Genomic DNA, 13,410 nt, shown 5'->3' with positions numbered 1-13,410 from the left:
GGAAGGGTCTGTGGTTTGTGAGCCAAGAAGAGACCTTTTGGATATTAAAAAAAAAAAAAAAAAAAGATAGATAGTGGGAGGCTGCTGTACAGCACAGGGAGCTCACTTCAGTGTGATGACCCCAAGGAGTGGGGATGAGGGAGGGGATGTATGTATACACATAGCTGGCTCACGTTGTTGTATAGCAGAAACCAGCACAACATTGGAAAGTGATTATACTCCAATTAAAAAAAAAGATAATTGCTAAGAAAAAAAATATTCTTCAGAAACTTCCTGGCAGTCCAGAGGTTGCTATTTGGTGCTTTCACTGCTGTGGTTCAGGTTCGATCCCTGCTTGGCGAACTAAGATCTCACGAGCTGCATGACATGGCCAAAAAACAAATAAAATAAAAATTCTTTCTCGTAAGCAGTCACCCAGGATCATTTCATCATCTTTGCTACCTTGTCCAGCTCATGCTGAAGACTTCATTCCCTACTCCCCAAACCCGGTGTCTTGTTTGGCTTTTTAAAAAATACAAGTCTGTTTATTTTTGCGGCAAAATATACATAACAAAACATTTACCGTCTAAACTATTTCTAACTGTGAAGTTCAATGGCATTAAGTACATTCACTTTGTTGTGCAACCCTCCCCACCATCCATCTCCAGAACTCTTTTCATCTTCCCAAAGTGAAACTCTGTCCCCTTTAAACATTAACTTCATCACCCCCACCCCCAGCTGTTAGCAACTCCCATTCTCCTGTCTCCATGAATTCAAGTACTCTAAGGACCTCGTGTAAGTGGAAGTGGGGAGTTTTTGTCTTTTTATGACTGGCTTATCCAACCTAGCATAATATACTCAACATTCATCCATGCTGTAGCACGTGGCAGAATGTTCGTACTTAAAGACTGAATAAAATTCCATTGTTTGCATACACCACATTTTATTTATCCATTTATCCATTGAGGGACACTTGGTTGCTTTCACATTTTAGCTATTGTAAATCGTGCTGGGTGTACAAACAAAGTCCCAGCTTTCAACACGGGGGGTATATACCTGAGAATACAATTTCTAGATCATGTGGTAGTTCTATTTTTAGTATTTTGAGGAATAGCTATAATTTATTCCAGAGCGGTTGGCCCAGTTTACATTCCCACCAACCAGTTGCTCCATTTCTTCACCAACAATTGTTATTTTCTGATTTTTTTAATTGTTTTATTTTAATTAATTTTTATTGAAGTATAGTTGCTTCCAGGTGGTGGTAAAGAATCTGCCTGCTAATGCAGGAGATGCAGGTTTGATCCCTGGGTCGGGAAGATCCCCTGGAGAAGGAAATGGCAAGCCACTCCAGTATACTTGCCTGGAAAATTCAATGCACAGAGGAGTCTGGCGGGCTACAGTCCATGAGGTCGCAGAGTCAGACATAACTTACTGACTGAGCATGCAAGCACATATAATAATTGCTTTACACTGTTGTAAAGCTTTAGCTTCTGCTTTATGATTTATTTTTCATAGGAGCCATCATAATGGCTGTGAGTAGTTCTTGCTTTATTTTTTGGCAATGAAGTGAGTGGCCTTTCTGACAGAAGCATTTATATCTTTCAGGCTCTGCTGGTGCAACCTGGAATGGCTTATCTCTTGAACAGCCTTTCCCAGCTGATAAGAGAGCTATCATTAGCTCATGGCTTAGAAAGGTTAAGAACTTGCCAAGGTCACAGGTGATCTGCACAGCCAGAAACTGAATCCATGGTCTTATCGCTTTTTTATTCCACTCAGCATTGTGCCTGCCTTTCAACGCAGAGAAGGTCAGCCCCTAACACCAAACAAAGGTCTCATAGCTGATGGTAACGAAGCAAACTCAGCATCAAATGCTCCGCCATCAGGATGGTGAGCAATGCCATAAGCATTGACTCTGGGCTCCCAGCTCTGTGCCCAGAAACCGACATTTCTGCAGGAAACTACAAAGGTGACATCACTTGTATGCAAGCCACTTTATGAGACAAGGGATGGGGAACTTCTTTTTTTTTTTTTTAATCAATTCATTTGACTGCCCTGGGTCCCAGCTGTGGCATGTGGGATCCAGTATCCCTAACCAGGGATTGAACCCGGGGCCCCCTGCATTGGGAGCTCAGAGTCTTAACCACTGGACCACCAGGGAAATCCCAGAGCTTTTGTTCTTGAACTTCCTCTTCTCCATATTCTTCCCCCAGGAGAGCTGTCATCTGATACTGGCTGCATCCTGACAGCCTGAATTTCTATCCACAGCTCAAATGTCTTTGCAGACTCATACAGCCAAGCAACTGCTTTCTTGATAGCTCCACACAGTCATCCTCCAGGCTCTGGGACCTTCCCCAAACCTTTCCTTTCACGCACTCTCTCACCTCCAAGTCTGTTCCTCTCCATATTGGTCACAAGTACCTAATAGGTATTTGGGCCACCACCTAATAGGTATTTGGGCCAAACACCCAGGAGCTTTCTTTCTCTTCATTCTGCACATCCAGGCTTGCTGGCAAGTCCTCTCAATTCCAGAAGATCTAGAGCCAATCCCCTGCCTAGCTCTCCCCTACGTAACACCTTCCAGTGCTTCCTGGTGCATCAGAATAAAGACTCGCAAAATCTCTTGCTCACTCCTCTCTGGCCATGACAACCTCCTCACCATTCCTTAAAGAAATTAAACGGCTGGGACTTCCCTGGTGGTCCTGAGGTTAAGACTCTGAGCTTCCAAGGCAGGGGGCCTGAGTTCCATCGCTGGTCAGGGAACTAGATTCCATATGCCACATCTAAGAGTTTGCATGCTGCAACTAAAGATCCTAACTGCCGCAACGAAGACCTGGTGCAGCCAAATAAATAAATATTAAGAGAGAAAGAAAGAAATTAAACTTCCACACCTCTGAAGCCTTTGAACTTGTTCTTTCCTTTGCCTTGTGTCTTGCTTCCTTTTCATCACTCAGGTTCCTATTCATATGTCCCCTTCTCAGGGAATCCATCCTTGAGCCCCCAACCTAAAGCCATTTCCCTCCCCTGCTCCAACTCTAGTGATTTTGTCCTATGACCCTGTGTTATTGCTCTCAAAGCAAGTCTTCCTGGCAGACTGAAATGATCTCATTCATTTATTTGCTTATTGTGAGGTCTTGTCACTAGAGCAGTGACTTTCAATTATTTTTTAAAAAAAGAGTTTTGGCACTCCCTTAAAATTTTTTTAATTCAGTGGTTTCCTTACCTTAAAATTTTTTAAATAGAATTTATATCTTTTTATTTATTCTCTTTTGGCTGTGCTGGGTCTTCAAAACTGTAGATAAGCTTTCTAGTTGTGGTACACGGGCTTCTCATTGTGGTAGCTTCTCTGTTGCAAAGCATGGGCTCTAGGGTGTTCGGGCTTCATTAGTTGCAGAGTGTGGGCTCAGTAGTTGTGGCACATGGGCTTACTTGCCCAGCGGCATGTGGGATCTTTCCGGACCAGGGATCGAACCTGTGTCCCCAGCACTGCAAGGCAGATTCTTAACCACTGGACCACCAGGGAGGTCCTCATGATTTTTCACTTGTCCCACAGCAAGACACAAATTTCCTATGTGACCCAGGGATCCAGGTGTTACAACTGCATCATGAATTACCTCCAAATTTACTGGCTTTAAACAACAACATGGATCTTGCTCACAAACCTGCGGTTTGAGCGGGCTTGCTGGGAACATCTCTCTCTGCTCCTCTTGGTGTCAGCTGGGAAGGCTCAAAGGCTGGGGGCTGGAATCATTTCAGTGCTCACTCCCTTACTTGTCTGGTGGTTGATGCTGGTTTTGGCTGGGCCCTTATCTGGGAGACAGTTCATGTGGCTTGGGCTTCCTCACCACATGGCAAATGGACTCAGAGAGCTTATCCTGGAACTGAGAGAGGGAGAAAGCTAGCACCAGGCAAAAGGTGCATCTTAGTTTCTGACCGAGGCTTTCAAGTCACACAGCGTCCCTTCTGCCACATTCTGTAAGTTGCACAAAATCCTGCTGAAGTTCAAAAGAATAGAAGTCTGTCTCTTGACAGGGAGTGGCAAAGCTGGAACTATTTCTGTCACTATTTTTTGGAAAATACTACCTGCCACACCCAGTAGACAAATGTTTGGAGTTTCCCCCAAAACAATACCTAGCTTTTTGTACACAATGCACTGATTTTTTTCACCATTGTATTTTGTAGAAAATGCTGGTCATGACCTGCTGCATTGATGTCTTCACCTCATTTGAGGGACACGTCACAAAAATGAACAGTTTTTCTTTCCTGTACTGTAACCCTGCACAGCACGGTGTTCAGTAAAAGCTGGATACCTCACCTATTAGCTTTCTATATATGTTTTACTTAGCACCTATATAGTAATCCCTTTTAGTTCACTCAGAATCGACTGATAAGGGACCTTAAATGCTTTGTGCTCAGTTCAGTTCAGTTTAGTCGCTCAGTAGTGTCCAACTCTTTGCGACCCCATGAATTGCAGCACGCCAGGCCTCCCTGTCCATCACCAACTTCTGGAGTTCACTCAGACTCATGTCCATCGAGTCAGTGATGCTATCCAGCCATCCCATCCTCTGTCTGTCCCCTTCTCCTCCTGCCCCCAATCCCTCCCAGCATCAGAGTCCTTTCCAATGAGTCAACTCTTCGCATGAGGTGGCCAAAGTACTGGAGTTTCAGCTTTAGCATTATTCCTTCCAAAGAAATCCCAGGGCTGATCTCCTTCAGAATGGACTGGTTGGATCTCCTTGCAGTCCAAGGGACTCTCAAGAGTCTTCTCCAACACCACAGTTCAAAAGCATCAATTCTTCGGCGCTCAGCTTTCTTCACAGTCCAACTCTCACATCCATACATGACCACTGGAAAAACCATAGCCTTGACTAGACGGGTGCTCAGTCATGTACAACTCTTTTCAACCCCATGGACTGTAGCCTACCAGGCTCCTCTGTCCATGGGGTTTCCAGGCAAGAATACTGGAGTGGGTTGCCATTTATTCTCCAGGGAATCTTCCCAACCCAGGGATCAAATGCGCATCTCCTGCATTGCAGGAAGACAATTCGTTACCGACTGAGCCACCAGGGAAGCAATAACACCTGTATAGCACTTACTGAATACCAGGTACTGCCCTTATTTAACCCTCATGCCAATTCTTTTATTTATTGAGGTATAGTTGATTTACAGTGTTGTGCTAATTACTGCTGTACAGCAAAGCGACAGTTTTACACACACATATATATAATATTTTAAAATATTTTTTTCTATTAGGATTTATTCCATGAGATTGGGTGTAATTCTTTGTGCTATACAGTAGGACCTTGTTGTTTATCCATTCTAAATGTAATAGTTTGCATCTGAGTCAGTGAGTGCTTAATTTTCAGTCATGTCCGATTCTTTGCCACCCTTTAGACTGCAGCCATGAGGCTCCTCTGTCCATGGGGTTTTCTAGGCAAGAATACTGGAGTGGGTTGCTATTTCTTTCTCCAGGGGATCTTCCCCACCCAAGAATCTAATCCACACTCCTGAGTCTCCTGTATTGCAGGTGGATTCTTTACCTGCTGAACCATCACGGAAGCCCTGCTAACCCCAAACTCCCAGTCCATCTCTTTCCCTTCCTCCTCCCCCTTGGCAACCACAAGTCTGTTTTCTATGTTTGTGAGTTCATTTCTGTTTTGTGAAGGTGAAGGTGAAGTCGTTCAGTCGTGTCCGACTCTTTGCGACCCCGTGGACTGTAGCCCACCAGGCTTCTCCATCCATGGGATTCTCCAGGCAAGAATACTGTTTTGTAGATAGGATCATTTATTCTCAAACCAACTCTTAAAGCAGACACTATGATGACCCTCATTTTGCTGAAGAGGAACATGAAGAGCAGAGGGATGAAGCAATTTGCCTGGGGTAACACAGCTTGTTGCTGTTGTTTAGTCGATAAGTCCGACTCTTTGCCACCCTTTGGACTGTAGTCCCCTCAGGATCCTCTGTCCATGGGATTTCCCAGTGAAGAATACTGGAGTAGGCTGCCATTTCCTCCTCCACAGGATCTTCCCGACCCAGGGGTGTTACCTGGGTCTCCTGCCTTAGCAGGAGGATTCTTTACCACTGAGTCACCACGGAAGCCCAGTAAAACAGCCAGTAAGTGGCAAATCTGGGGTTGAAACCCAATAAATCCGGTTGCAGACTCCATTTTGCTATGCAGCCTCTTATAGACTATTTATTTATGATTATTGTGAGTATTCCATGCACACACCACAGAACGTCGGTTCCACGTGAGGCAGTTATCAGCTTAGTCCCTAGAACCCCAACCTGGAAGCAGCAAGCACTGAATTTGGTAAGAAGGAAAGTTTGAACCTCTTGCAGCCGCTCTCCATCCAGCCCAGGATCATCAGGCAAGACTATCAGGCAGGCCTGCAGAGACACGCCCTCCCTGCGCAGACTGGCCTTCGCCAGTGACTGACAGAAGAACTGGCGCAGGCGCACTTGTCCGACTCGAAGCAGCCGCCCTCATTCGCTGATGACTGACGTGGGATCAACCCAATGGAAACGAGCCTCTCCGGGAGGGGGGCAGGGCTAAGGGGACAGTTAAATTTGCGCGGGATTTGTTCTAAAGTAGTCATGGCGGCCTTCCGCGATATGGAGGAGGTGAGCCAGGGGCTGCTGAGCCTGCTGGGCGCCAATCGGGCGGAGGCGCAGCAACGGAGGCTGCTGGGGCGCCACGAGCAGATGGTGGAGCGGCTGCTGGAGACGCAAGACGGCGCCGAGAAGTGGCTGCGAGGTGAGGACCTGGGCGGGCGGGGCGAGGGGCAGCCGGGGTCCGTGTCATGGGAGCGGTGGCCAAGCCAGTCACGAACCTCCTCCCTTAGGGCGCCCCTTCCCCTAACCTATTTCCCCGTGCAGGTGAGCACTGTCCCCTCTGAGCCTCTGTTTCCCCTTCATGAAATGGGCTTCAGGATAGCAGCGGGGGTTTGTGTGTTAGTCGCTCAGTAGTGTCCTACTCTTTTTTGCTACCCCCATGGACTGTAGCTCGCCAGGCTCCTCTGTCCATGGGGATTCTCCAAGCAAGAATACTGGAGTGGGTTGCCGTACCTTCCTCCAAGGGATCTTCCCAATCCAGGGGTCGAACCCAGGCCTCCCGCATTGCAAGCGGATTCTTTACCATCTGAGCCAGCCAGGGGGTTTAGTGGTGAAGATAGGAGTTTGCAGGCTCTGCCGCTTTGTGAGCAGGAGCTGGGGTACTCAGGGTTTGAATTGAAACTCAAGTGTCAAAACACCGGGTTTGAATCCCAGCATTCCCACTTCCCAGCTGTGAGATTTGAGGTGACTTACTTAACCTCACAATGCCTCTTTTTCCTATAACTTGGTTGTAACAATAAATAATCCACATCTTCCTGCTGAGGTTGTTCAGATGTTTTACTGAGCGCCTGCTGTGCCCAGGCATAGTGCCAGCCCTGGGGTGACAGCAGGGAATAGAGCAAACACAATCCCTGGGGTGAGGGGGCTGCTGATACTCCAGCGGGTTGAGGGAGAGGATAAACAAGAAAAATGAATTTGTCAGGAGGTGATGGGCTAAGGATTTCAGCCCTTAACTCATGAGCTCTGTGGTCGCAGTCCAGTGGCTTCCCTGTCGAGCCTCAGTTTCCTCATCTGTGAACGGGGGCTGCTGAAGCACCCCTTTGATGACTCAAAGTGAAATTCACAGAAATGACGCTTGCATAGCACTGTGCCCTTGAAAGGGGTGGAGGTGGGGGCTGCTCATGTTGCAGCTTTTCTCAGCATCAGGGTATTTTGGGTTTTTTTAAAGGCTTCAGACTTTTTTTTAATTGTGGTAAAGTTGACGTAACGTGAGGTTTACCATTTTAACTATTTTTAAGTGTCCGGTTTAGCAGCATTAAGCACATTCACATTGCTGTGTAACCATGACCACCATCATCTCCAGTATGCCATTGTATGGATACAGTACATTTTGTTTATCCATTTATCACTGGACACTTGGGTTGCTCCCACCTCTTGGCGATTGTCAATAATGCTGCTATGAACAGGAGGGTACAAAATAATCTCTTTGAGTCCTTGCTTTCAATTCTGTTTTTGTATTTTCCCAGAAGTGGAAATGCTGGATCAGATGATAATTTGATATATAATTTTTTTTTTGAGGAAATGTCATCGAGTTTTCCACTGTGGTTTCAGTGCCAGGGATTTGTAATGCCTTTTGACAATTACACTTTATGAGGGGGTGTTGTTTGGGTTGAGACTTGAATGAGCTGGGAGCTAACCATAGGAGTCCTGGGGGGAGGAGGGATCCTGGCAGAGAGGACTCTCAGGGACAAGGTCACGAGGTGAGAATGAGCCTGGAGACCCAGGAGAAAGAGGTGGATGAGGTCAGCAGTAGCCAGAGCCTGCTAGCCCCCAGGAGGAGTTTGGATGTTGGTTCTAAGCATGTTGGAATCCGCCTTTCAATGCAGGAGACTGGGGTTCAATCCTTGGGTCGAGAAGATCCCCTGGAGAAGGAAATGGCAACCACTCCAGTATTCTTCCCTGGGAAATCCCTTGGACAGAGGAGCCTAGTGGGCTACAGTCCATGGGGTCGTATAAGAGTCAGACATGACTTAGCAACTAAAACAGCAACTACTAAGCGTGGTGGACGCCCTGGGCCGGGTCCTCTGCTCTTTCCTCCTTCTTCCTTTTCTCCTCTCCCTTTCCGGTAACTGTACTTCCATGGGTGGTTGGGGAGAAGATCAACATAACCCAACCTGCCTAGGTCAGCAGAATGGATGGATTTGGGACAAGGAGAGAAGAGTCAGCAATCTAGGGTGCTGGGGTTTGATCAAAGAATCCAGTTCAGGGACTTCCCTGGTGGCAGTCACGCTTCCAGTGCAGGGGGCTCGGGTTCGATTCCTGGTTGAGGAACTAAGATCCCACATGCTGCCCAGCGTGGCCAAAAGAAAAAGAATCCAGTTCAGATTCCGGCTTTGGAGCTAAGTTTGTGGACAAGCCACTTCTTTGAACTTCCGTTCATAGCCTCTCAAACTCAAGGAGGGCTAAGCCGCCCTCAGAGGGTTGTGAGAGTACAGAGTGGGTTAGGGCTCCCTGGTCACCCGTGGCCAGAGCACGCATGTAGGCAGTGACGGCTTAGACTGAACAGCCAGGAGACTTGGCTGTGGTTCGGACGGTGCCTGGAGAAGGGGCGGGAAGGCTGCGTAAGAGAGCCAGACCCCCAGCTCTCCGACAGGAAGTCAGCAGGCACCGTCTAACACAGGTCAAGAAATAGCAGCATAAGCAAATTATTTAGAAATATGAAGGCTGATGCCAGAGAAAACAGTAAGGAGTTTAAGTGGCTGCTTCAGAGGGTGGAGAGGCTTAGAGAGGAGTGTGTGTGTGTGTGCACATGTGCAAGTGTGTGTTTAAATTTTCACAACCATAGACATGTAGCACTTTGATTAAAAATTAACTCGATCTAAGTTTGTAAACAAACACTGGCCCTCTGAGAAGCCTTGTCATCTGTGTCTTCTCTGGGTTGGCCGGTTTCTCTGACTTAATGAGAAGGAACACAATAACCTTCTTAGGGTGTTTTTGATCTTTTCAGATGTTCTGTTCCAAACACATTTATTCTGAGTAGGTGTTGGCTGATATCTAGCGACTGTAAGACACAATTTGTGCCTTAAAGAAGAGAGACAAGAAGTAAATAGGCCAGGATGATGGCTAAGAGCACAGTCATGCCCCAGGAGGGAGAGGACAGTGTCCATTCCGCCTGAGTCGGGCATTATCCAGGAGGTCCTCAGGCTGGGAATGGGTGTGCCCGATGGCAGCATCCCTGGAGGACAGGCAGGCAGGGGCCCAGGGACACACGTGAGAAAACATGGCATGTCTGCACGTATTAATGACACATCTTTGCAGCCCGAACAGAGGGAAAACATGTGGTCGGGAGAAAAGCAAGGACAAAGGACATCGGCAAGGAAGGGGAAGGTCCTTATCCTGGAGACACTGGGGGAGCCCTGGGAGGTCTTTGAGCAGAGGAGTGACTTAGCATTCGGCCTCTGACGCAGCCACTCTGAAGGCAGAGAGCAGTACAGACTGGCAACAGGAGCAACCAAAGCAAAGCAGGGGGGCTGACAGGGTGGTCCTGGAGGGATGAAGGACCAGCACGAGGAAGGAGGGGCCCTGCCAGGATGGATGGCCAACTGCATCCAAAGAGTGAGTCCTGGGCCTGTTGTCTGGGCAACGGGGTGGAGAGTGATGTCATACATTAAGACTAGGTGGACAAAGAGGGACTGGAGTTTCTTCGCCTGATGGATTCAGGTGTCTCGGTGAAATGGATACCCTGAGTCAGATTCCAGGTGGGACGCTGGTGGGTATTTGCAAATAGGACGATGGGTCTGGGAGCCACAAATGGAAGTGGGCGTAGATGGGGGCGTTGAAGCCGCCCTCTGCTCCGGGGCTCTCCTGGGGAGCCTGAGTTGAGGGGCCCAGACTTCACCCCGCCCTGCAGAGATCCTCACCGCAGAGAAGGAGGTGGCCCAGAGCCTCCTGGATGCGAAGGAGCAGGCACACCAGGGTGGTGTCGAGGTGCGGCAGCTTGAAGCTGAGCTTCAGAGGGCCAGCGAGGAGGATACCCACCTGAAGGCCAACCTCCTATATCCTTTCCTGTGTGTGCCGAATGGTCGGACCCCAGCCCCACCTGGGAGGCACCTGTTCACGCTAGGAAACACACCTAGAGCCAGTGGCTCGGGGCCCACAGGGTTGGTGTGAGGTGTGAGCATGTGGGCAGCCCTGCCTCCAAAACCAGGGATCCTTAACTACCTGCTTTACTCAGCTCACAAGAGAACTGGAGGAGCTCAAGGAGATTGAGGCAGATCTCGAAAGACAAGAGAAGGAAGTTGACGAGGACACGACAGTCACCATCCCTTCAGCTGTGTAGGTCCATAGATGGGACGTGAGTGCGTATCCCTGTGAGTGTGTGTGTGTGTGTCTGTAGCCCATGGATCTTTGCTAGAGTTAACCCTGGAATGACTTCTTTTCTCTATTTTTTTTTGTCTTCTCACACAGATACGTGGCTCAACTTTATCGCCGAATTAGTAAAATCGAGTGGGATTATGAGTGTGAGCCTGGGATGATCAAAGGCAGTATCCTTTGTGCCATGAAACCCTGGGCACTGCTGGGGAGAATTAGACGGTGCAGACACTGTGGCAGATCCCACACATTGAACAGCATGATCATACGACACAATTCCACTTTTGGGAATTGGAATATGACCCAGTTTCGCTCCGGGTGTACCCACAAAGGAATGAAAGCAGGGACTTGAACAGGTGTTTGTACATCCATGTTCACAGCAGCACTGTTCACAAGAGCCCAAAGGTGGGAGCAACCCAAGCATCTATCAGCAGATGAGCAGATAAACAAAACGTGGTCCATCCACATGGTGGAAAAAAGGGAGACATCCTGACACAGTTTACACAGAGGATGAACCCAGGGTATAGTATGCTGAGTGAAATAAATCAGACACAAAAAGTCGATACTATATAGTTCCACCTGCCTGAGATCTCTAGAGGAGTCAGTTTCATGAGGACAGAAAATAAGATGAGGATGATCAGGGTGGGGTAGGGGGAGTCAGTGTTTAATGGAGACAGAGTTTCAGTGTTACAGGGCCCTTCCCTGGTAGCTCAACTGGTAAAGAATCCACCTGCAATGCAGGACACTCTGGTTCAATTCCTGGGTTGGGAAGATCCCCTGGAGAAGGGAATGACTACCTACTCCAATATTCTGGCCTGCAGAACTCCATGGACAGAGGAGCCTGGCGGGCTACAGTCCATGGGCTCGCAAAGAGTCGGACACAACTGAGTAACTTTCACTTTGACTTTTCAGTTTTACAAGATGAAGAGTTCTGGGGATGAATGGTGACGGTTGTACAACATCGTGAATATACCGAATGCCACTCAACAGGGCACTCGAAAATGTTTAAGGTGGTCAGTATAATATTACATAGATTTTACCATAATTTTTTTTAAAGTACACTGTCAGAATTTACTTTTCTGTTTATGAAAATTTGTTTCAGTCTCTCTTTTTTTAAAGCTTCATCTGTTTTGTTTTGGCTGTGTTGGGTCTTTGTTGCTACGTGGGCTTTTCTTTAGTTGTGGAGAGCAGGGGCTACTCTAATTGCAGCGTGTGGGCTTCTCCCTGTGGTGCCTTCTCTTGTGGAGCACAGGCTCTAGGGTGCACAGGCTCAGTTCTTCCGTGGCATGTGGGATCTTCCTGGACCAGGGATTGAACCTGTATCTCCTGCATTGGCAGGCAGATTCTTTACCACTGAGCCAGCAGGGAAGCCCCTCTAAGTATCTTAATAATAACAATTGCAAGGCAGTATCCTTTTGTCGTGGGGTTGAGGGAGAGGGCAGTGCATGCTGGCTTTCCTTACATCCATGCTCAGTCCACCACGGCCCCAGCGTTGCCCAGCCCATCCACCTGGACAGCACCCAGCTCTCTAAGAAGTTCATCAGCGACTATCTCTGGAATCTGGTGGACACGGAGTGGTAGCCTGGAGCCTCTGGGACTGTGTCACACAGCCCCACTCAGTGGGAATCAGCCGTGGTGGGTGGTCAGTGCCTCGGTGGTGAGATGAGCTTAAAATTAAATGTTGACACATAAATGAGTTTTTGTTTTTTACTGATTTTCTCCCCGCCCCCCTGCCACCCATTCCACTCTCCCGACTTTGGCCTTGGATGCTGGACTAGGTAATCAAAGAGAACCAACTTAACCTTGCCAGGGCTGTAACTTCACATCTATAACAGTGCATGCCAATGACACTGTGGTAGCCAATAACAGATTCCAGGTCTTCATCTGTGATTCAAGTGTGGCCCCTTTTCTATCTGTTCAGTCTCTGAGTGCTGCTGTGTGCCCAAGGTGAAGGTGACAAGGATCTCTTCAGCCAACAGAGGAATCAGAAGTGATCAGATGCCACCCTCAGGCTAGAGAGTGTCCAGAGTGCTGTGGGACCTCGGCCAGGAAGGGAATGTGCCTAGAGAATGGGGGTGGTGTTCATGCTGGGACTAGAAAGGAAGAGCCAGTCACAAAGAGGTTATGTAGGGACCCATCCCTGGCTCCAGGGTGGACTGTGTATTGGAGACCACTGGTTGCCTCCCTAATATTTATTTTCCACTTGGTAAGGAACTCCTTTTAACTGCCCAAGTCAAAACACAACTTTCTGGGGAGGGAGGTGGGAGGGGGGTTCAGGATGGGGAACACATGTACACCTGTGGTGGATGCATGTTGATGTATGGCAAAACCAATACAATATTGTAAAGTAAAAAAATAATAATAATTAAAAAATTAAAAACAAAACACAACTTTCCCGTCTCCTTTGCAGTTAAATTCAGGACAATGAAATGTAAAAAGAAGTGTTATATGTGACCTCTCCTTTAAAGGCAAGGGAGTACCCCCCTCCCCTTCCCCTCTATTTTCTGGAAT

The 13,410-nt window shown here is 47.9% G+C and overlaps 1 protein-coding gene across 3 annotated transcripts; it reads left to right on the top strand.

Moving 5' to 3' along the window:
• The first annotated feature begins 6,537 nt into the window (after positions 1-6,537).
• SPC24 (SPC24 component of NDC80 kinetochore complex) lies at positions 6,538-12,592 on the top strand. Of its 3 annotated transcripts, none has more exons than XR_008709521.1 (5): positions 6,538-6,730; positions 10,439-10,583; positions 10,759-10,898; positions 10,996-11,072; positions 12,374-12,419. XR_008709521.1 is itself a non-coding variant. In XM_055566606.1 (5 exons), exons 1-5 carry the CDS (start codon positions 6,571-6,573, stop codon positions 12,478-12,480), a joined length of 594 nt encoding a protein of 197 aa, XP_055422581.1. In that variant the 5' UTR covers positions 6,539-6,570; the 3' UTR covers positions 12,481-12,592. The 3 variants fall into 3 exon arrangements, 1 of the variants encoding a protein (XP_055422581.1); XR_008709522.1 differs by having other exon boundaries at positions 10,759-10,886; positions 12,374-12,412; XM_055566606.1 differs by having other exon boundaries at positions 6,539-6,730; positions 10,759-10,863; positions 12,374-12,592.
• The last annotated feature ends 818 nt before the right edge of the window (positions 12,593-13,410 follow it).

Source organism: Bubalus kerabau, chromosome 1 (genome assembly GCF_029407905.1).
Source record: "Bubalus kerabau isolate K-KA32 ecotype Philippines breed swamp buffalo chromosome 1, PCC_UOA_SB_1v2, whole genome shotgun sequence".
NCBI lineage: Eukaryota > Metazoa > Chordata > Mammalia > Artiodactyla > Bovidae > Bubalus > Bubalus kerabau.
This window is presented reverse-complemented; position numbering and strand designations above follow the sequence as displayed.